General features: G+C 41.6%; 1 protein-coding gene across 3 annotated transcripts in view; it reads right to left on the bottom strand.

The window, feature by feature from the left end:
- The window catches only part of barx2 (BARX homeobox 2), a 167237-nt gene that overhangs the window by 112509 nt on the left and 29621 nt on the right, over positions 1 to 25107 (bottom strand). For all 3 annotated transcript variants that reach the window (XM_087976525.1, XM_043676944.2, XM_043676943.2), the window contains exon 3: positions 11738 to 11822. In XM_087976525.1, the coding sequence (XP_087832651.1) occupies positions 11738 to 11822 (85 nt within the window). The remainder of the gene's footprint in view (positions 1 to 11737; positions 11823 to 25107) is intronic.

Here is a 25107-nt window from a genome sequence, read left to right as displayed (position 1 = left end):
CTTCGGCCCAACAAGTCCACACCGACCCGCCGAAGCGCAACCCACCCATATCCCTACATTTACCTCTTACCTAACACTACGGGCAATTTAGCATGGCCAATTCACCTGACCTGCACGTCTTTGGACTGTGGGAGGAAACCCACACAGACACGGGGAGAACATGCAAACTCCACACAGTCAGTCGCCTGAGGCGGGAATTGAACCCGGGTCTCTGGCGCTGTGAGGCAGCAGTGCTAACCACTGTGCCATCGTGCCGCCCACTAGTCGTAGTGCAAATGATTTTTGAGTGTTGTTCGAGTTGCACGCACCCAAGTGAGGAGTATTCCATCATACTCCTGACCTGTGCCTTCTAGGAGGTGGAGGAAGGCTCTGGGGAGTCAGGATACGAGTTACTTTCCTTCCACAAAACTATGCTGACACAAAACCAATTGTCTTGACTTTTTCTAAGTGCTAACTACAGGTGTCTGAACTTTGAAGTCATTAATCAATCTTGTCTTATTTCACAATATTAAATCTAGCCTAAACATCTCTCTGATAGTTTCTAACAGCAACATGTTGTCGAGCTAATCTCAAAAGCGTTCCATGAACTCCTCATCCAGACTGTTATTGCTAATTTGAGTTTTCCAATTTATATGTGGATTTTAAGTCACCCATGTTATTGTTCTACCTTTCTGACAAGCTCCCATTATTTCTTTGTTTACACTCTACCCTAGTAGACTACTACACAAAATACGGAGGCATAGGGTTGAGGGTGACTTAACGGTTTGGATCAGAAATTGGCTAGCTGGTGGTTGATGGGAAATGTTCAGCCTGGAGTTCAGTTACTAGTGGTGCACCGCAAGGATCTGTTCTGGGTCCACTACTGTTTGTCATTTTTATAAACAATCTGGATGAGGGCGTAGAAGGATGGGTTAGTAAATGTACGGACAATACTAAGGTCGGTACAGTTGTGGATGGTGCCGAAGGATGTTATAGGTTAAAGAGGGACATAGATAAGCTGCAGAACTAGGCTGAGAATTGGCAAACGGAGTTTAATATAGAAAAGTGTGAAGTGATTCACTTTGGAAGGAGTAACAGGAATGCAGAGTATTGGGTGAATGGTAAGGTTCTCGGTGGTGTGGATGAGCAGAGTCCGTGTACAGAGATCGCTCAAAGTTGCCACCCAGGTTGATAGGGCTGTTAAAAAGGCATATGTTAGCTTTTATTAGTAGAGGGATTGAGTTTTGGAGCCATGAGGTCATGCTGCAGCTGTACAAAACTCTGGTGTGCCCACATGTAAAGTATTGCGTGTAGTTCTGGTCACCGCATTATAGGAAGGATGTGGAAGCTTTGGAAAGGGTTCAAGAGGAGATTTACTAGGATGTTGCCTGGTATGGAGGGAAGGTCTTATGAGGAAAGATTAAGGAACTTGAGGCTGTTTTTGTGAGAGAGAAGAAGGTTGAGAGGTAACTTAATTGAGTCATGTAAGACAATCAGAGGGTTAGATAGGGTGGACAGTGAGAGCCTTTTTCCTCGGATGGTGATGGCTGGCATGAGGGGACACAGCTTTAAATTGAGGGGTGATAGATATAGGACAGATGTCAGAGGTAGTTTCTTTACTCAGAGAGTAGTAGGAGCATGGAATTCTCTGTCTGCAATAGTTGTAGATTTGCCAACTTTACGAGTATTTAAACGGTCATTGGATAGGCATATGGACGAGAACGGAATAGTGTAGGTTAGATGGGCTTCGGACTGGTTTCACAGGGCAGTGCAACATCTCCGGCTGAAGGGCCGGTACTGCGTTGTAATGTTCTATGTTCTATCATGTGGTTAATATTAGGCGGGGGGACTGCAAATCATTCCCATTAATTACTTTTTGTCTTTATCATTTCTCATCCCTTCATAAACCGTTTCCATAACCTAGTTTCCTGGACTTAGTACATCCATGTCAATTGTTCTAATATCATCATTAATTGACAAAGTCACCCTCCTGCTTTCTTCCAGCTCCCCCCTTCCTTAAGGTCATGCTCCCTTTAATATTCAGGGATCAGTCAATGGCATCTTGCATTTATTTATTTTTATTTGTGCTACCAGTTCATCTGTTTCTTTTAAATTCTGCATGCATTCAAATTCAGAGCCTTTCACTTTGTTCTTTTGTTACTTTAATCTCTCACCTTCTCTGTTGATTTTCTGTTAGATTTATACTGCTTCATGAAGTAAGTACTGGGACTAAAACAGTGAACCGAAATTGTGGGGTTTGAGTTCTGAGGCAGCAATAGCTGTTTGGAGTTTTAACAGAGTAATATTAACTGAACTCCCAATCTACATGCTCCTGCTCTCACTGTTAAAACAATTCTCAAGCCTCAAAATGAGGTCACAGTGTCTTGGAGTCATAGATTCCTACAGCAAAGAGACAGGCCCTTTGGCCCAAACTGGTCCATGCCGACCAAAATATCCATCCATGCTAACCCCATTTCCTTGTACTCGGCCTATATCCTTCTAGTCCTTTCCTATCCATGTACTTGTTCAAGTGCCTTTTAAATGTTGTTAATGTACCTGCCTCAACCACTTCCACTGGCTGCTCATTCCATATGCATACCACCCTCTGTGTAAAAGGTTGCTCCTCAGGTTCCCTTTTATTCTTTTCCTTCTAACTTTAAATTAATGTTCTCTAGTCATTAATTCCCCAACCCTGGAAAAGGTGCATTCACCCTATCCAAGCCTCTCATGATCTTACACAGCTCTATGAGGTCCCCCCTCAGTTTCCTCCCTACATTCTAAAGTAAAAGGTCCTAGCTTGTCCAGCCTCTCCCTGGACCATTGAGTCCAGGCAACATCCTTGTAAATTTTTTCGCACTCTTTCCAGTTTAATAACATCCTACTTACAAGAAAGTGACCAAAACTGAACACAATACTCCAAGTGCAGCCTCAAATTCCATACTCAATGCCCTGACTGATGAAGGCCAGTGTTCCAAAAGCCTTCTTCACTGCCCTGTCTAACTGTGACTCCACTTTCAGAGAACTGTGAACCTGAACTCCAATATCCCTCTGTTCCACTACACTCCTTAAGGCCCTATCATTCATCATGAAACTCCTTCCTTGATTTGACTTTCCAAAATGCAAGACCTCACACTTATCTATATTAAACTCCATTTGCCATTTCTCGGCCCACTTCCCCAACTGATCAAGGTCCTGCTGCAATTTCTGAAAACCTTCCTCACTGTCCACAATACTGCCTCTTTTAGTGTCATCCACAAACTTACTAATCGTGCCTTGTACATTCCTCATCCAAATCATTGATATAGACAACAAACAGTAATGAACAGCAGAGTCATTAGGGACATTTAAGCGACTGCTGGACAGGCACACGGAGAGCAGTGAGTTGAGGGGTGCGTAGATTAAGTTATTATTTTTTACATTAGGATTAAACCTCGGCACAACATTGTGGGCCAAAGGGCCTGTTCTGTGCTGTACTTTTTTATGTTCTATGTTCTATGAACCCAGCACTGACCCCTGAGGCAGTCCATTAGTAACAGGCCTACAGTCTGACAAGCATCCTTCCACTGTTACCCTCTGCTTTCTACCATCAAGCCAATTGTATATCCAATTTGCCAGCTCGCCCCAGATTCCATGTGATCTAAACTTCCAGAGTAGCCGACTATGTGGAACCTTATCAAAGGCCTTAGTGAAATCCATATAGACTACATCTACTACCCTGCCCTCGTCAATCTTCCTGGTCACTTCATCAATGAACTCTACCAACTTTGGGAGGTATGACCTCCCACTCACAAAGCAATGCTGACTACTCCTAAACATACCCTGTCTTTCCAAATGCATGTATATCTTATCCCTCAGAATCTTCTCAAGTAACTTACCTGGCACAAACGTGAGACTTACTGATATATAGCTCCCAGGCTTTTTTTTTGCAGCCCTTTATGAATAATGGGACAACATTCACTATCCTTCAGTCTTCTGGGACCTCACCCGTAGCTAACAATGATGCAAAAATATCACCCAGAGCCCGGTAATTTCTTCTCTGGCCTCTTGCAGTGTCCTTGGATATATCTGGTCAGGACCAGGAGATTTATCCATCTTCACACATTCTAATACATCCAACACCTATTCTACTGTGATATGTACTGTCCTCAAGATATCATAACTAACTTCCCAAGTTCCCAAGTCTTCATGTTTTTCTTCATGGTAAACACAGAGGAGAAATATTCATTGGGGACCTCGCCCATCTCCTGTGGTTCTACACATACATGTCCACTATGGTCCTAGAGGGGGCCTTTTCTCTCTCTAGTTATTCTTTTTCCTTTAATATACTTGAAGAACCTCTTTGGATTCACCCTAATCTTCTCAGCCAAGGCTATCTCCTGCCTCCTTTTCGCCCTCCTGATTTCCTTTGTCTATAAAATTCTGTATCCCCTGTGTACCTCCAGGGATTGCCTTGATCCCAGCTCCCTGTACCTGAGCCATGCCTCCTCCTTTTTTCTTGTCAAAGCCCCTTGTCATCTCTTGTCATCCAGGGTTCACTATTCCTGCCAGCCTTGCCCTTCACCACCACATGAACATATAGACTTTGAACTCTAGCTATCTAATTTTCTTTCCACTCAACAGAGGTCTCTTTGCCTGTAAACAAACCACTCCATTAAACCCTGCAAGCTCCTGTCTCATTCCATCAAAATTTGTCTTGCTCAAATTTAGAAATTGAACCTGTGCACCAGTTTTATCCTTCTCCATAATTATTTTAAAATTAATAGAACTATAGTCATTGTCACCTCAGTCACCTGTCCTGCCCTATTTCCCAAGAGTACGTCGAGTTTTGCCTCTTCCTGAACTGGACCCTCTATATACTGCTTGAGGAAACTTTCTTGAATGCACTTAACAAATTCCACCCCTTCTCAGCCCTTAATGCTTTGGCAGTCCCAGTTTATGTTAGGAAAATTAAAATCCACTACTATGGCAACCCTATTGCTCCTGCAAGTCTCTCCAATTTCCCAGCATATTTGTTCCTCTATTTGAAGGAACATTGACTATTTGGGGGCCGATAGTACAACCCCAATAATGTCACCATCCCCTTCTTATCTCTTAGCTCCACCCCCAAAGCCTCACTGGAGGATTCTTCAGTTATTCCTTCTCTGGTTCCTGCTGTGATACTCCCCCTCCCCTCCTCCCACCTCCTCTGTCCTGCCTCAAGCTACTATACCCTGGTACATTAAGCTGCCAGTCCTGTCCCTCCCTTACCCATGTTTCTATAATGGCTATAATGTCCCAGTCCCACATACCTATCCACGCCCTGAGTTCATTGGTCTTATCTGTCAGCCCTCTTGCATTGAAATAGATGCAATTTAATCCAACAGGCATCCCTCACTCCCTGTCATTTCCACTCTTCAACCTCCTATTTCTGATTACTGTATCTCCTTCCAGCCTCCCACTTGCCTCCTTGCTGTTGAGGATCCCACCCACCCCCCGCCAATCTAGTTTAAACCCTTCCTTGCAGCATTAGCAAACCTGGCTGCCGAGATATTGGTCCCTCTTCAGGTCAGGTGCCACCCGTCCCTGTTGAACAAATCACCTCTGCCTCAGATAAGATTCCAATGATCTAAAAATCTGAATCCATGCCACTGCACCAATTCTTTAGCCATGCATTTATTTGTCATATCCACAACATGTGGAAGTAATCCGGAGATTATCACCAACGAGATCCTGGTTTTTAACTTTTTTCTTAGCTCTCTATAATCACTCTGCAGGACCTCATCCCAATTTCTACCAATGTGCACAATGACTGCTGGCTGCTCACCCTCCCCATTGGGAATCTTCTGCAGCTGCTCCAAGACATCCTGGACGCAGGCATTATGAGGCAATATATTGTTCTGGATTCCCATTTGCTGTCACAGAATCTCCTTTCACAAAATTCCCCAACTGTCGACTCTCCTATCACTAAGGTCCTGGCTTACCTTTATCCTTTCCTGCTGTACCTCAGAGCCACTGACCTGGCTACTGCTGCTTTCCTCTGAATGGTCATCCTTCGCTGCCCTCCACAACTGTATCGAAAATGGTATAATTGTTTTCAAAGGGAAATACCAAAGGGTATTTCTCCACTCTCTGCCTACTCCCATTGCCTTTCCTCATGGTCATTCAGCTACTCTCTGCCTGCACCTTAGGTGTGGCCAACTCACTAAAACTCTTATCCATGAAGTACTCAGCATCTCAGGTGATCCTGAGTGCATCCAGCCCCAGCTCCAGCTTCCCAAGCACAGTCTCCCAGGAGCTGCAGCTTGGTCAACTTCTCACATGTGTAGCCATCAGCGATGAAGGAAGTCTCCCTCAGCTCCCACATCCTGCAGGAGGAACATGTGACTGGCCTAACTGCCATCTTAACTGATGTAAGACTCAAGAGGAAAGTTAAAAGGACTTTACCTAAGCTTACCTGTACTTTTTGCAGAGCTGCTGCTGTCTGAAATCTCTTGAGCCAAAGCCTTACTTCTTACTCTGCTACCAAAAAGTTTTGCAACAGCACATCTCTCTACCCCTCCACTTTCATTTTGGTTAGAGGAGGAGGGAAGGAGGGAACCACTACACTGATGTAGTGTTTGGGCCTTAAACATTGCTTGACAAGGAAAAGGTTTAGGAAGCACTGTTTTATCTCTTCCCATCATATTCTGTGTTATTTCTTATATTGATGCCTTTCTTCACTTGCCTTGACTCTACTCTTTGATTTACCACTTCCTTCCAAATTTGATCCCTTGTCCCAACTATTTAATTTAAAACTCCTTCTCCTTCCCTCGTTATGCTGCTCACAAGGACACTGGCCCATCACAATTCAGGTATAGACCACCCCAATGGTACATGCCCCACTTGCCCCAGTGCTACTTAAACCACAATCTCATTTGAGCCATGCATTCATTTCTCTAGTCTTATTTGTCCTGTGCTAAATTGCTGATAGGATGAAGGGGGAGCCTAGCCTGAACAGCCACATTACCCACATCCATGTCATTACAGAGATTGACTGCAGTGTCACTGTGCTTCGTTCAAGTGATCTACTGTCAGAACTGGCCTGGATATCAAGTACTTACAACTGTTGTTTGTGAATCAGTAACATTGAGAAAGATGCCACCTGGAATAAACAAATCACTGTGCCAGCTGGGATCTCTCAACACCAACCAGATCTCTGGGAAAGCAACTGCAGAGAGGCAGAGGAGATTTACAAGGATGTCACCTGTCCTGGAGAGTTCTGCTTATAAAGGGAGATTGGACAGGCTACAATTGCTTTACTTTGAGCAGAGGAGTTTGAGAGGAGACATGATTGAGATGTATAAAATCATGAGGGGCAAAGACAGGACAGACAGGTAGAAACATTTCCCCTTGATGGAAGAATCAATGACCAGGGAGCAGAAGATTTAGAGGAGCTGTGAGAAAAACGTTTTTACTCAAAGGGTGGTGGGAAACTGGAACTTACTGCATGTTAGGGTAATAGAGACAAAAGTCCTGATCATGTTCAAGTGTTTAGATGTGTACTTGTGATGCCAAGGTACACAAGACTTTGGGCCAAGTACTGGAAAATGAGAATTAGAATAGTTAGGTGATTATTTTTGAACAGCAAGAATGTGCTGGGTCAGACAACCTTCTTCTGTGCTTTAGGCCTCAATGACTCCAAAACCACAAACACTGCTTACAAACTAGCTCCACCATCCTGTGAATCTCCTCAAGTGTCACCCAGTAAGTGCCAATATTCCCTCCTCCATCAGCAGTAGTTGTTGCAACTGATTAGAATCCATACAGTGTAGAAACTGACCAACAAGTCCACACCAGACCTCTGAGAAACAACCCACCCAGACCCATTCCCCTAATCTATATTTACTCCTAACTAAAGCATCTAAAAATATGGGCAATTTGGCATGGTCAATTCATTTAACCTGCAAATCTTTGAACTGTGAGAGGAAATGAAGCACCCAGAGAAAACCCACGCAGCCACTATGCCACCCTTAGTTCTCTTCAACAAGAGAGAATGTAACCATTTCTCTTTGACATTCGCCACTGCCAACACAGAGTCATAGAGTAACACAACATACAAACAGGTCTTTCAGCCCAAACTGGTCCATGTTGACCACTCAGATAGTTCCATTTGCCAGCATTTGGTCCACATCCCTCTAAACACTTCCCAACCATGTACCTATACAAATATTTTTAAATATTGCTAATGTACCTATCTCAACCACATTCTCTGGTAGCCCATTCCATATAAGCACCACTCTCTGAATGAAGAAGTTGCCCCTCGGGTCCTTGCTAAATCTTTCCCCTCTCACCTTAAACCTATGCCCTCTAGTTTTCAACTCCCCATCCCTGGGAAAAAGACGATATCTATGCCCCTCATGATTTTATACACCTCAATAAGATCACCCTTCATTCTCCTATGTTTAAAGGAATAAAGTTCTATCTTGGCCAACCTCTTCCTATAACTCAGGCTTACTGGTCTTGGCAATATCTTTGTAAATTTTCTTTGCAATCTTTCCAGTTTAACTATGCCTTTCCCATAACAGGGTGACCAAAACTGTACACAAAACTCCAAGTGCGGCCTCACCAATGGTTTATACAACTGTAACATAGCGTCCCAACTCCTATACTCAATGCCTCAACCATTGAAGGCCAGCATGCTAAATGCTTTCTTTACCACCCTGTCTACCTGTAATGCCGCTTTCAAAGAACTATGTACTTGTATCCCCTAGGTCCCTCTGTTCCACAACACTCCTCAGGACCTTACCATTTACTGTATAAGTCCTATCTTAGTTTGACTTTCCAAAGTGCAACTTATCACACTTATCTGTGTTGAACTGAATTTGCCCACTTCCCATCTGATCATGATCCCTCTGTAATTTTTGATAACCTTCCTCACTAACAACGATATCTCCTAATTTTGTATCATCCACAAATTTACTAATCATGCCTTGTACATTCACATCCAGATCATTTATGTAAATAACAAACAACAAAGGTCCCAGCACTAACCCCTGTGGCATACCACGAGTCACAGGCCTCCAGTCTGAGAAACAACCTTCAACCATCACCCTCCACTTTCTACCATCAAGCCAATTTTGAATCCAATTAACTAGCTCTCCCTGGATCCTATGTGACCTAAACTTCAAGAATACCCTATCATGTGGGACCTTGTCAAAGGCCTTACTAAAGTCCATGTAGACAACACCCACTGTCCTACCCTCATCTATCTTCTTGGTTACCTCTTTAAAAACTCTAAAAGAGTTGTCAGACATGACTTCCCATGCACAAATCCATGCTGATTATCCCATACTGGGTTCACCATTTACCACAAACTGAAATGGACTAGTCATATAAATACAGTTGGTACAAAAGCTGTTCAGAAGCTTGGAATCCTGCAGTAAGTAACTCACCTCCCGACTCTCCTGAACCTGTCCACCATCTACAATGCACAAAACAGGACAGTGATGGAATACCGTCCAATCGACTTGATAAGTGCAGCTCCATAACATTCAAGAAGTTCAAAACATATGTGCATGTAGCTGGAAGATATTGGTAGGGTGTTAAATGAGCACTTCATATCTATCGGAGATAAGGAGGATGCAGGTACTGAATTCAGAAAGAGGGCCTCTAAGATTCTTGAGCATAGGGAGTGAGGAGTTATTGGAAGTTTTTCTAGGCTTACAAGTGAACAAATTCCTAGGACCAGATATATCCTAGGCTGAAGTGGGAGGTGAAGGAGGAAATTGCACTGGCTGTGAACAAAATTCTTAATTCCTCGTTGGTCATGGGAACCAGCTAATGTGGTTCAATTTTTCATGAAGGGTGGACGAGGTAAACCAGGGAATTCCAGACCAATGAGTCTCACATCATTGGTAGGGAAACTATTGGGGAAAACTTTGAAGGACAGCATTAATCTTCACTTGAAGAGGCAAAGTTTGATAAGGGATAGTCAGCATGACTTTGTCAAATTTGATTAAACTTTTTAGGAAGGTGACCAGGTATGTAGATGGGGATAGTGCAGTTTCTGTAGTTTATATGGATTTCAGCAAAGCCTTTGACAAGGTCTGAAAAAGAAGATGAAAGCACATGGGATGCAGAGTAACCTAGCAAGTTCGATCCAAAATTAATGGCAGGAGACAGAGGTTGGTAGTAGGAAGCTGTTTGGGTGACTGTAGTTTGGTAAGCAGTGACATACCACTGGGATCAGTGCTGGTCCCTTATTGTTTGTATTAAACACATATAAACAATATACTGGAGATGAGAATGTGGTGGGAATGGGGGAAAATGATCAAAATGTTTGCAGTTGACACAATGATTGGCCAAATGGTTGACAATGAGGAAGAAAATCTTCAGTTACAGGAGGATATAAACAGATTGGACAGATAGACAGACTGGTGACAGATGGAATTTAACCCTGATAAAAGTGAGGTGATGGACTTTGGAAGAAAGAACAAGGGAAGAGAGTATTCAGTGAATGGCAGGACTCTAACAAACTCAGAGGTACTGAGGGATCTTGAAGTGTTGTTCACAAATTCCTGAAGGTGGCAGAGCAGATTAAGAAGCCATACGGGATGCTTGCCTTTATCCATCATGGCATAGATTATAAGAGCAGGGAGGTTACATTGGAGCTCTATTGAAAATTGATTAGGCCACAGCTGGAATTCTGGTCCACCACAATTCTGGAAGGATGTGATTGTATTGGAAGGGCTCCAAAGAAGGTTCACCAGAATGTTCCCTGGATTGGAGCTTTTCATCTATGAAGAGAGGCTGGACAATCTTGGTTGATTTCTTTGGAGCAGAGAAGGTTGTGGGGGGAACCTGTTAGAGTTGTGAAGATTGTGAGGGATATGGACTGGATGAATGGAAAGCAGCTGATTCCTTTAGTTGAAGGGTCAATAACAAGGGGCCATAATTTTAAGATGAGAGACAAGTACTTTAGAGGGAATTTGAGGAAAGTTTTTCACCCCCAGAGGGTGGTGGGAAGCTGGAATACTCTCCCTGGGAGGACATAGGAGATGGGAAACCTCACAACTTTTAAAAATACTAGATGGATGGGCACTGAAAATGTCATAATATTCAAGGCTATGGACCAAGTACTGGAAAATTGGACTAGTGTAGATTCAGAGTAATTTTGTCATGCAGACTCAACGAGTGGCTGGGCTTCTTCTGCACTGCATGATTCTAATTTCTAGGCCATTCGGGAGAAAGCAGCTTCTTTCTTGGCACCACAATGGCCTTCAACATTCACCCCGTTCACCTCCCATGCACTGTGGCAGCAGTGCGTATCTCCTACAAGAGGCACTGCAGGAACTTACCAAGCTGTATTCATCAGCACCTTCCAAATCTGCAATCTCTGCCATCTCAAAGGAACGAGGGCAGCAGAAAAGTTGGAAGCACTACGACTTGCAAGTTTCCTGTCAAACCATTCACCATACTGACTTGGAAATATTTCACGGTCCATTCACTGTCACTGGGTCAAAATCTTGGAACTTGCCTTCCTCACAGCACTGTGGCTGAGGCTACACCTCAAGGGGCAACTGTTCAAGCTCGCCCTCGCCTTCCCCAGGGCCATTAAGGAATAGCAATATATACACTCCTTGCCAACAATGCCCACATTTTTCAAAAGGCAAACTTAAAACTGCCACAAGTTCTATATTTTTCTTCAAAACATTTTCGTTACTTCGTAGCCACAGGGTTCAACATGAGAGCAATAGCCAATTGCAAGCAGCACTCCATCAAACATAGAAACTCCACTCACCATCTTCTTCCACTTCATCCTTCGATTCTGGTACCAAGTTTTCACTTGAAGCTGAGTTAATCCCAGTGACTGTGCTAAATCCAATCTGAGAAAACAGAAAAATTAGTGTGTACAGATTTAGGGGCTGATTAGAGATTTAGGAGCAATTAGAGTACACACTAAGGGAGGATTAGAGATTGAGGGGTAATTAGAGTATACACTGAGGGAGGATTAGAGATTGAGGGGTAAATTAGAGTACACACTGAGGGAGAATTAGAGATTCAGGGGTAATTAGAGTACATACTGAGGGAGGATTAGAGATTGAGGGGTAATTAAAGTACACACTGAGGGAGGATTAGAAATTGAGGGATACTTAGAGTACACACTGAGGGATGAATAGAGATTGAGGGGTAATTAGAGTACATAATGAGGGGGTTTTAGAGATTGAGGGATAATTAGAGTATACACTGAGGGATGATTAGAGATTATGGGGTAATTAGATTATACACTGAGGGTAATTGAGATTGAGGGGTAATTAGAGTACACACTGAGGGAGGATTTGAGATTGAGGGGTAATTAGAGTACACAATCGGAGATGATTAGAAATTGAGGGGTAATTAGAGTACACACTGGTGGGTGATTAGAGATTGAGGATAATTAGAGTACACACTGAAGGATAATTAGCGATTGCGGGGTAATTAGAGTACACACTGAGAGCTGATTAGAGATTGAGGGGTAATTAAAGTACACACTGAGGGAGGATTCGAGATTGAGGAATAATTAGAGTACACACTGAGGGGTAGTTAGAGATTATGAGGTAATTAGAGTTCACATTGAGGGATGATTAGAGATTGAGGGGTAATTAGAGTACACACTGTGGGCTAGTTAGAGATTATGAGGTAATTAGAGTACACACTGAGGGGTAGTTAGAGATTGCAGGGTAATTAGAGTACACACTGAGGGGTAGTTAGAGATTGTGGGGTAATTAGAGTACACACTGAGGGGTAGTTAGAGATTGCGGGGTAATTAGAGTACACACTGAGGGGTAGTTAGAGATTGCGGAGTAATTAGAGTACACCCTGAGGGATAATTAGAGATTGTGGGGTAATTAGAGTAGACACTGAAGGGTAGTTAGAGATTGCGGAGTAATTAGAGTACACCCTGTGGGATAAATAGAGATTGTTGCGTAACTAGAGTACACACTGAGGGGTAGTTAGAGATTGCAGGGTAATTAGAGTACACACTGAGGGAGGATTAGAGATTATGGGGTAATTAGAGTATACACTGAGGGGTTGTTAGAGATTGCAGGGTAATTAGAGTACACACTGAGGGATAATTAGAGATTGTGGGGTAGTTAAGAGTACACACTGAGGAGTAGTTAGAGATTGTGGGGTAATTAGAGTACACAGTGAGAGGTAGTTAGAGATTGTGGGGTAATTAGAGTACACACTGAGGGGTAGTTAGAAATTGAGAGGTAATTAGAGTACACACTGAGGGATGATTAGAGATTATGGGATAATTAGAGTATACACTGAGGGTGATTAGAGATTGAGGGGTAATTAGAGTACACACTGAGGGAGGATTTGAGATTGAAGGGTAATTAGAGTACACAATCGGAGATGATTAGAAATTGAGGGGTAATTAGAGTACACACTGGTGGGTGATTAGGGATTGAGGATAATTAGAGTACACACTGAATGATAATTAGCGATTGCGGGGTAATTAGAGTACACACTGAGAGCTGATTAGAGATTGAGGGGAAATTAAAGTACACACTGAGGGAGGATTCGAGATTGAGGAATAATTAGAGTACACACGGAGGGGTAGTTAGAGATTATGAGGTAATTAGAGTTCACACTGAGGGATGATTGGAGATTGAGGGGTAATTAGAGTACACACTGTGGGCTAGTTAGAGATTATGAGGTAATTAGAGTACACTCTGAGGGGTAGTTAGAGATTGCGGGGTAATTAGAGTACACACTGAGGGGTAGTTAGAGATTGCGGAGTAATTAGAGTACACCCTGAGGGATAATTAGAGATTGTGGGGTAATTAGAGTAGACACTGAGGGGTAGTTAGAGATTGCGGAGTAATTAGAGTACACCCTGTGGGATAAATAGAGATTGTTGCGTAACTAGAGTACACACTGAGGGGTAGTTAGAGATTGTGGGCTAACTAGAGTACACACTGATGGGTTGTTAGAGATTGCAGGGTAATTAGAGTACACACTGAGGGAGGATTAGAGATTATGGGGTAATTAGAGTATACACTGAGGGGTTGTTAGAGATTGCAGGGTAATTAGAGTACACACTGAGGGATAATTAGAGATTGTGGGGTAGTTAAGAGTACACACTGAGGAGTAGTTAGAGATTGTGGGGTAATTAGAGTACACAGTGAGAGGTAGTTAGAGATTGTGGGGTAATTAGAGTACACACTGAGGGGTAGTTAGAAATTGAGAGGTAATTAGAGTGCACACTGAGGGATGATTAGAGATTATGGGATAATTAGAGTATACACTGAGGGTGATTAGAGATTGAGGGGTAATTAGATTACACACTGAGGGAGGATTTGAGATTGAGGGGTAATTAGAGTACACAATTGGAGATGATTAGAAATTGAGGGGTAATTAGAGTACACACTGGTGGGTGATTAGGGATTGAGGATAATTAGAGTACACACTGAAGGATAATTAGCGATTGCGGGGTAATTAGAGTACACACTGAGAGCTGATTAGAGATTGAGGGGAAATTAAAATACACACTGAGGGAGGATTCGAGATTGAGGAATAATTAGAGTACACACTGAGGGGTAGTTAGAGATTATGAGGTAATTAGAGTTCACACTGAGGGATGATTAGAGATTGAGGAATAATTAGAGTACACACTGAGGGGTAGTTAGAGATTATGAGGTAATTAGAGTACACACTGAGGGGTAGTTAGAGATTGCGGGGTAATTAGAGTACACACTGAGGGGTAGTTAGAGATTGTGGGGTAATTAGAGTAGACACTGAGGGGTAGTTAGAGATTGCGGAGTAATTAGAGTACACCCTGTGGGATAAATAGAGATTGCGGCGTAATTAGAGTACACACTGAGGGTTAGTTAGAGATTGTGGGGTAACTAGAGTACACACTGATGGATTGTTAGAGATTGCAGGGTAATTAGAGTACACACTGAGGGATAATTAGAGATTACGGGGTAGTTAAGAGTACACACTGAGGAGTAGTTAGAGATTGTGGGGTAATTAGAGTACACAGTGAGGGGGAGTTAGAGATTGTGGGGTAATTAGAGTACACACTGAGGGGTAGTTAGAAATTGAGAGGTAATTAGAGTACACACTGAGGGATAGTTAGAGATTGAGGGGTAATTAGAGTACACACTGAGGGATAGTTAGAGATTGCGGGGAAATTAGAGTACACATTGAGGGATGATTAGAGATTGTAGGGTAATTAGAGTACACACTGGTGGGTGATTAGAGATTGAGGATAATTAGAGTACACACTGAAGGATAATTAGAGATTGCAGGGTAATTAGAGTACACACTGAGAGATAATTAGAGATTGAGGGGTAATTAAAGTACACACTGAGGGAGGATTCGAGATTGAGGGGTAATTAGAGTACACAATGGGAGATGATTAGAGATTGAGGGGTAATTAGAGTACACACTGAGTGGTAGTTAGAGATTGCAGGGTAATTAGAGTACACCCTGAGGGATAATTAGAGATTGCGGGGTAATTAGAGTACACACTGAGGGATAATTAGAGATTGAGGGGTAATTAAAGTACACACTGAGGGAGGATTCGAGATTGAGGGGTAATTAGAGTACACAATGGGAGATGATTAGAGATTGAGGGGTAATTAGAGTACACACTGAGTGGTAGTTAGAGATTGCAGGGTAATTAGAGTACACCCTGAGGGATAATTAGAGATTGCGGGGTAATTAGAGTACACACTGAGGGATAATTAGAGATTGAGGGGTAATTAGAGTACACACTGAGGGGTAGTTAGAGATTGCGGAGTAATTAGAGTACATACTAAGGGATGATTAGAGATTGTGGTGTAATTAGAGTACACACTGAGGGATGATTAGAGATTGAGGGGTAATTAGAGTACACACTGAGGGGTAGTTAGAGATTCCGGGGTAATTAGAGTAGACACTGAGGGATGATTAGAGATTGCGGGGTAATTAGAGTACACACTGAGGGATGATTAGAGATTGAGGGGTAATTAGAGTACACACTGAGGGATAAATAGAGATTGCGGGGTAATTAGAGTACACACTGAGGGATAGTTAGAGATTGTTGGGCAATTAGAGTACACACTGAGGGGTTGTTTAAGATTGCGGGGTAATTAGAGTACACACTGGGGGTAGTTAGAGATTGTGGGGTAATTAGAGTACACACTGAGGGGTAGTTAGAGATTGTGGGGTAATTAGAGTACACCCTGAGGGATAATTAGAGATTGTGGGGTAATTAGAGTACACTCTGAGGGGTAGTTAGAGATTGCAGAGTAATTAGAGTACATACTGAGGGGTAGTTAGAGATTGCGGAGTAATTAGAGTACACCCTAAGGGATAGATAGAGATTGCGGGGTAATTAGAGTTCACACTGAGGGGTTTTTAGAGATTGCAGGGTAATTAGAGTACATACTGAGGGATGATTAGAGATTGAGGAGTAATTAGAGTACACACGGAGGGGTAGTTAGGGATTGTGGGGTAATTGGAATACACACTGAGGGGTAGTTAGAGATTGTGGGGTAATTAGAGTACACACTGAGGTGTAGTTAGAGATTGGGTTCCTCTAGCACTTTCTGTTTTTATTTCAGATGTCTTCAGTCTTTAATTACCCCGCAATGTCTTCTCGAATTACTTGCCCAGATATTTTGTTTTTGTCCACATTTTAACCATTGTTTTCCCTTGAATTCCTATTCGATTTATGACTGACTATCTTATATCCATGGTCCCCAAGTTTAGATAATCCAAAAAGTTCCATTATCTTCTCTACATTTACCAATGTCAAATCCTTTCATCATTTTAAGGCCAGTATCAAGTCACTCCTGAGTTCTTTATTATCTAGAGAAAAACACTCCTATCTCATAGAGTCATAGAGATGTACAGCACAGAAACAGACCCTTCGGTCTAACTTGTCCATGCCGACCAGATATTGTAAATTAATCTAGTCCCATTTCTCAGCATTTGGCCCATATCCCTCTAAACGCTTCCTAGTTATATAACCGTCCAGATGCCTTTTAAATGTCGTAATTGTACCAGGTTTCACCACTTAGTCTGGCAGCTCATTCCATAAAAGCACTAATCTCTGCATGAAAACATTATCCCTGAGGTCCCTTTTAAATCTTTCCTCTCTCACTTTAATCCTCTGTCCTCTAGTTTAACACTGCCCCACCCTTTATCCATTTATTCATGCCCCTCATGATGTTATAAACCTCTATAAGGTCACCTCCCAGCCTCTGGCGCTCCACGGAAAAGAGTCCCAGCCTATTCAGCCTCTCCCTATAGCCCACACCCTCCAACCCTGGCAACATCCTTGTAAATATTTTCAAGTTTCACAACATCATTTCTAAACGAGGGAGACCAGAATTGCATGTAGCATTCCAAATGTGGCCTAACCAATGTCCTATACAGCTGCAGCATGGCCTCCCAACTCCTATACTCAATGCACTGACCAATAAAGTTATGTATACTAAATGTCTTCTTCATTATTCTATCTACCTCTTGTTTAATCTTTCTCAATACATTTCAGTTCTAGTATCATTTCCTGTCAACTTTTTTTCTCCCTTCTCCACTGCTGTCATAACCACGCAGTAATTGGGAGGCCGAAGTATTATGGAAGGTAGACAACCAGGAGGCTGGAAGAACACAGCAAAGCAGGCTGCATCAGGAGGTGGAGAAGTGAACATTTAATACTCCACATTTATTTAATCAAATTTTCATACAAGTTTAATGTAATCTTTCTGCTTTTCATCTTCATCATTCCAGAAATAAACCCCAGTACTTTATTTCCTTTCTGTTTTGACTTTATTAAACTTTAGTAATTTATGCACTTTTATCATTCAACTTATTTCCAAACATAAACAATACTCATAAAATTTGTAAAATTATATTATGAAATATTTTGACTTGAGAATTACAGAATCTGCAATACAATTCAAATTACCTCCACACTGCATGTTCTACTCTTCAGTTCCTCAATATTTATAATATACACTACTTATAATATACATTCCTTGTCCTAGGACAAAGCATTTCAAATTGAAAGTATTGGATTCCTGATTCATTGCATTACCTCACAATATATCATCATTAAAATTCATTTGCCTGCATGTTATTGTATTTTGTCATCAAGTTTCATCAAACTCTTCAAGGTAGCAATTAATGCTAGTGTCTGAGGGGTAGATGCAAATCCTATTACAGGAAGACGATTTGGGAATAGAGAAGCCAGTGGGATATATAGACCATAGAACAGCATAACACAGGAACATACCCTTCGGCCCAACTTGTCTGTGTTGACCATGATGCCATTCTGAACTCATCCCATCTGCCTGCACATGGCCCATATCCCTCTCTTCCCTGTTTGTTTATGTCTCAGTTTAAATACGTTTAAAATGGTGCAATAATTTCTGCTTGTACCAACCCCCCTGGCAGCGTGTTCCAGGCACCTGCCACCCTCTATGTAAAAAGCTTGCCTTGCATATCTCCTTTAAACTTTTCAACTCTCACCGTAAACCTGTGCCACCTTGTATTTGATATTTTCACCCTATCCATGATAGGGCTTATGCCCGAAATGTCGATTCTCCTGTTCCTTTGATGCTGCCTGACCTGCTGCGCTTTTCCAGCAACACATTTTTAAGCTCTGATCTCCAGCATCTGCAGTCCTCACTTTCTCCCATTTCCTGTTGTAGCCCTATAATTTAAAAACTGTTCACGTTGCATGAAGACTTGTGTAATTGCTTATACTTTTTCTAAAATGTAATTTTGCATTGAAGTATCTGCATACTAAAGGTAGAACAAAGATAGTACATTCATCATTGATATGTTTAAGGGTGACTTTTTTCAGGACTCCTGTCTAAAGATTGTCATTTGCATTATCATTTGCAGCACTGTAACCTATGGTTATAATAGACTATTATCCAGAGAGTCAGGTAACATGTCGGGGATGTGGGTTTGAATCCAGCCACTGCAGATGGTGGAATTTGCATTCAATAATAATCTGGAAAAGAGAGCCTGATGATGACCATGAAACCATTGTTGATTGTCAGGAAGAACCCATCTGATTCACGACTGCCCTTTAGAGAAAGAAATCTGCCATCCTTACCTGATCCAAGCTCCATGTGACTCCAGACCCACAGGTATTTGACCCTTAACTACTCTCTGGACAATTAGAGATAGGCAATAAATGCTGACCAAACTAGTGATACCCAAATCCCATTAAATAATTTTTAAAAGTATGTGAACCTGTTTCGATTAAGAGACGATCAAAAGGATATAAGGGCATCCTTTTGTTTCAAAACTACTTATTGGAAATCCTACTGTTGTTAATGTTTTACAACAGTGACTTTTCATCAGACATGAAGCATTAACTCAGTTGCTCTGCATAGATTTTGAGGTGCCGGTCAACTGGGGTGTACAAAGTTAAAAATCACACAACACGAGGTTATAAACCAACAGGTTTATTTGGAAGCACTTGCTTCACCAGGTAGTTGTGGAGTATAAGATTATAAGACGCAGAATTCCCGCCTCTGGCGACTCTCTGTGTGGAGTTTGCACATTCTTTCTGTGTCTGTGTTGGTTTCCTCCGGGTGCTCCGGTTTCCTCCCACAATCCAAAAACGTGCAGGTCAGGTGAATTGGCCATGCTAAATTGCCCGTAGTGTTAGGTGAAGAGGTAAATGTAGGGGAATGGGTCTGGGTGGGTTGTGCTTCGGCGGGTCGGTGTGGACTTGTTGGGCCGAAGGGCCTCTTTCCACACTGTAAGTAATCTAATTTACAGCAGAAGATTACAGTGTGTTGCAACTGAAATGACATATTGAAAAAGACCTAGATTGCTTGCTAATTCTCTCAATTTTTTGAATGACCAGTTCTTTCATACGTAAATCCCAGAACTTTTTTTGAAAGTTACATTCTCAAGTGAACTTTAACAATAGGTGCCATGTCGGCCCAGATAATGTATATGTGTGAGGTTAAAGTCTGTCTATCTGTGCTTCAATGTTCAGACTGATTCTATTCCTAAAAAAGGGATTTACAGAATCTTACTTGGATTCATGCAGCTTTTGAGCAAAATAAAATGTAATTCTGCAAATACAAACTCACCTCAAAAAACTTATATGTGCATGTGTGTGTGTGAGAGTGTGTGTGTAAAGTGGGAAAAGATTGTGAGAAAGAGCATGGGCGGGTGTGAGGGGGGGGGGATGTATGTGAGAGTATGACAGAGAGCTTGTGTATGAGCGAGGGTGTGTGTTCAGAACAACATCATTAAATTGGGTTTGGATAGGATAAGTTTATTGGGTATTCTATTTTCAGTTCTTTGTGTTTCATTCTGTAATTTTGTAATTAAAGTTTATTAGTTTAAAACTTGGCAATCGACTCCAGGAATATCCACTATACACCTAGCTAAACAAATAGCAAAGTTATGATCTGGGCTAACTGCTAAAAGAGTTTTTTGAGGGTTCTGGCCGAGTTCATAACAGATTATAATCTGGTGTTGTCTGATATTTAACTCTACACAGAAGCTGCCACATCTGCTGAGTATTTCCAGCATTTTCTGTTTTGATTTAAGATTGCTAGGTTCCAAAGTGTTTAGCTTTTAGAACATAGAACATGACAGCACAGGAACAGGCTCTTTGACCTTTTGTGTCTGCTGATCATGATGTACCTACCATCCTCTGTGTAAAAGACTTCGCTTGCACGTTTCCTTTAAATTTTTCACTCTTGCTTTAACCTATGCCCCCTAGAAAATCCACCCTATCCATGCCTCTCATAATCTTACATACGTCTATCAGTATATAGAAGCAATCTTTGATGCTTTAGCGAAAACAATCCATGTTGCCCAACATCTCCTTATAGTTAATACACTCCAATCTAGGCAACATCCTTATAAATGTCTTTTTCACCCTTTTCACCCCTCCATACCCTTCCTAAAGTGTGGCAACCAGAACTGCACACAATACTCCAAACATGACCAAAGTTAAGTTTTATACAGCTGCAACATGGCTTGCCAACTTTTATACAGTCATTCCTGTGTATTTGTGAAATCAGTTTTCGCAAACTCTCCTATCCACACCAAAAAATAAGTAATCAATTAATCAACATCTGTGGGCAAAAAATGACTATCTGTGACCACCTTTTTCAGCAATACAAAAATAATGTTAAGTGGCATATGGTGAGCAGCCATGCCACCTCACGGGAGATGCGTAGAAGCAAACGTCAATGTGGGTACCCACTTATGCACATCCTCCCCCTAATCTACGCCTTGATACTCTCAGCATCCCCATCCCTCTGCCTTCTCTTGCTTTGTCTCATTGAAGTGGTTGTGCGCATTACACTCTCAACTTCATGCATGTTGTGCTGTTGTGATGGCTCCCATCTTAAGGAAACAGTATTGATATTAAAAGGTGAAAAAATATAAAAGCTATTGGCAAAAGGAACGATTGAATTCTAATGGTGGAGGATCAGTATGGTGGGTGATGAATGAACAATGGCTCTAATATTAGGCTAGATTCCCTACAGTGTAGAAACAGGCCCTTTGGCCCAACAAGTCCACACGAACCCTCCAAAGAGTAACCCACCCAGACTCATTTCCCTACATTTACCTCTGACTATTGCACCTAACACTATGGGCAATTTAGCATCGCCAATCCACCTAACCTACACATCTTTGGACTGTGGGAGGAAACCAGAGCACCCTGAGGAAACCCACGTGGACACAGAGAGAATATGCAAACTCCACACAGATAGTCACCTGAGGCTGGTATCGAACCCGGGTCCCATGGCGCTGTGAGGCAGCAGTGCTAACCACTGAGCCACCATGCCGCCCAAATATGCATTTAAAATGCCTTGGGATTCTCCTTAATCCTATTTACTAAGATGTGGAGGTGCTGGTGTTGGACTGGGCTGGACAAAGTCAGAAGTATCACTTCACCTAATGAAGGAGCAGCTCCCTGAAAGCTTGTGATTTAAAATAAACCTGTTGGAGTGTAACCTGGTGTCATATGACTTCCTAGTGCCAAAGGCATTTCACGGTCCTTTTTAGTCCTCCTAGTCTTTGTTTGAGTTCTTTCCTGCTTTCTTTATATTCCTCAAGGACCTTCTCTGATTTCAATTCCCTAAACATTTACATTTACAGCCTTCATCTTTTTGACTTTTTTCATAGAGGTCTCTTGCTGTCATTTGAGAAGAATCTACAGCTACTGCCAACCTTACTTGATAAGACACATGTGACCATATCAGAAAGGGTACACTGGAGATTCAAGATGATGCTGCCAGAACAGAGAGTATTTTACATCCAAGAAAAGATTGGATAGGAGACAGTGGAAGCTGAAGGAAGTTTTAATAGTCTAATTATTGATATTAATATATGGTAATACAAATAGAGGCAGGTGAGGTATAGTTATAGATTGGAAGAGAGGTCAGTAACCAGGAGGCATCAATGTAAAGTAATTGATATAAGGATTAGAGACACCTGTGTGTACATATGCAGAGGCATTTGCAAAGAGGTTATGCTAAACCTCTATAAACTGCTGGTTAGAACTCACCAGGAGCAATACGAGCAGTCCTGGGCACTATCCTGTAGTAAAGATATGAAGGCAGTGGCAAGTGTGCAGAAGAAGTTTCCAAGAATAATCAGTCTCCTTAGAAAAATATGAAACCTTTCGTTAACTGAGATGAGAAATCTCAGTTAACAGGATAGATTTCAGAAGTTGAGACTGATTTCCTTGGAGCTAAGTGGAGATTTGATGGTCCCTGGGTGCTGAGTTTCTGTAAGAAATCTGTAGTGTTGTGACAGAGCTGGGGGTCCCTTATACAATGGGTTTCAAGATGCCTTCAACATAGTCAGAGAGGTTCTCACACAGGGTACACGATGGGACATTCTGGTGTTGTGTGATTTTTAAATTTGTCCACCCCAGTCCAACACCAGCTCCTCCACATCATGACTGAATGATGATGTTCACTTGGAGAGCCAGTGCAGACACAATAGGTTGAATGATTTCCTTCTGCACCATAACAATTCTATGATTTGGAGGCTTAGAGTGAGTTTGCAAATTCCTGTTTCAAGAAAAGCTTGATTTTTAATTTAAAGTTTTGTACCAAAGGAGCCACTGAAAACCAAAAAGTGGCCCCTTCTGAAATTCTCAGAAAATGCCATCGAAAGTAAAATTGTTTTGACTCTCAGATCTTGCCACCAGACCAAGTTAAAATGGAGCCCTCTAACAGTGGAACAAGCTCAAAACTCTTTGCTGCTTCTGTAAATCAGTGCAAGCAAGAGCAGGAAAGTGTGAACGAAAGGTTTCATGTTTTTCTAAGGAGACTGAAATAGTGGTTTACACAGGTTTCGCTAGTACTTAAGGAGTGGATTTTCTGAATTAGTTGTATCAGTCACAGCTCGTGTAAAATGTAATCACTGGGGATGCTCTGAATAGTTTCATTGTATCACTAGACCATTAGCTAAACCCACAAAAATGTTCCTCTCTGTCCTGTATAGATAGGGATTAACTGTCAAGTCAGGTGTATTACACAAACAACCATCACTATGGAAACAATGGCAACAAACACACAGCTACAACTCCTGACTGGTTCTCAGCACCCATCTACAGTCAACTTCCTCAAACGTAGCACTTCAACTGGACAGTTTGCACATTGCAACTCTGCAGAAGGTATTGTGACCATGTCTCTGAGTGACAATATCTTCCATTTGACAACATTTTTCCTACTCACGTACCTATCAATATCTCTCTGTGGACTGTGTGTATCCCTCAAGCAACTTGTCTTTCCTACTATATTTCTAACATCTGCAAATTTGGCTACAGTATATTTGCTTCCTTTGTCCAAGGTTTTAATATATATTGTAAACAGTTTCAGACCCAGCACTGAAACACCACTGGTTTCAGGTCATCAACCTGAAAAAGAACCCCTTATCCCCATTTGTTTTTCTTGTCTGTTAACAATTCTCTATCCATGGCAATATTTCCCACACCTTAAGCTTAACATTTTGTGAGGTATCTTATTGAATGTCTTTTGGAAGTCCAAATACAATGCACCTACTGGTTCCCCTTTATCCACTCTGGTTGAGACTTCCTCAAAAATCTCTAATAAATTACTCTGTCATGATTTCCCTTTCATGAAGCCATGCTGATCCAGTTTGATTTAATTATGATTTTCTGAACATGCTGCTTTTACTTAATAATTGAATATAACATTCTTTCAATGATAGATGTTCTTTAGTGGAGAAAGACTGCCATCCTTACCTGCTCTGACCTACATATGACTCCAGACCACAGCAGTGTGGTTGACTCTTAACTGCCCTCTGGGCAATTAAGGTTGGACAATAAATGCCCACAGTCTATAGACAAATAAATGAAAATTTACTTCAACTACCCCGTGTAGTCCATCTCATCCCTCGTGTCTTTATCCTCAGAGTTTGTTTGGTTTAATCAATATATCCCCTTCTTGAGTACGAATACATTTATGTAATTACTCATTTCATCAATTACTGACATATCTACCTTTTCTACCTCCTTGTTAATTACTCAGACAAAATAATTATTTCATATTTCTACCACCTATCTATTATTATTTGTGGGATTCCCTTCGCAGCTTTCATTATTTTAATTGACATGCCTGCAAAATATTTCATTTACCCTCTTAATTGTGCTTTTATTTTTATTTCTCCCATAATCTTTCTATTTTCTCGTGTACTGTCATCCCCCAATCACCTACTCACTTTTTGCCTTATTTTTAAACCTGAATCATTCCTTTATATCATTATTTATCAATGGAGTCTCACTACTGTTATTCTTTTCTTTTTTGTCTTGTATTCTTTCTTTTATTTTGCCACAATATATTAAAACACTATTTTACCTGTTTATTTTATTCATTCATAGAATTTGGACATCTTGGCTGAGCCAGCCTTTATTGCCCATCCCTAGTTACCTATGAGAAAGTGCTGGTGAGCCATCTTCCTGAGCTTCTGCAGTCCATTTGGTCTCTGTAGACCCATGATGCCATTTGGGAAAGAATTGCAAGATCCATCTGAATGACACTGAAGAAATGGCGATATTTTTCTCAGGATGATGAGTGGCTTGGAGGAAATGGTAATGGCATTCCTATGTATCTGATGTCCTTGTCTTTCTAGATGGCAGTGGAGGTTGGTTGGAACATTTTGAAA

This window comes from Chiloscyllium plagiosum, unplaced genomic scaffold (assembly GCF_037043375.1).
Source record: "Chiloscyllium plagiosum isolate Xiang-an unplaced genomic scaffold, Cpla_swu_hap1 HiC_scaffold_29, whole genome shotgun sequence".
NCBI classification, from domain to species: domain Eukaryota; kingdom Metazoa; phylum Chordata; class Chondrichthyes; order Orectolobiformes; family Hemiscylliidae; genus Chiloscyllium; species Chiloscyllium plagiosum.
This window is presented reverse-complemented; position numbering and strand designations above follow the sequence as displayed.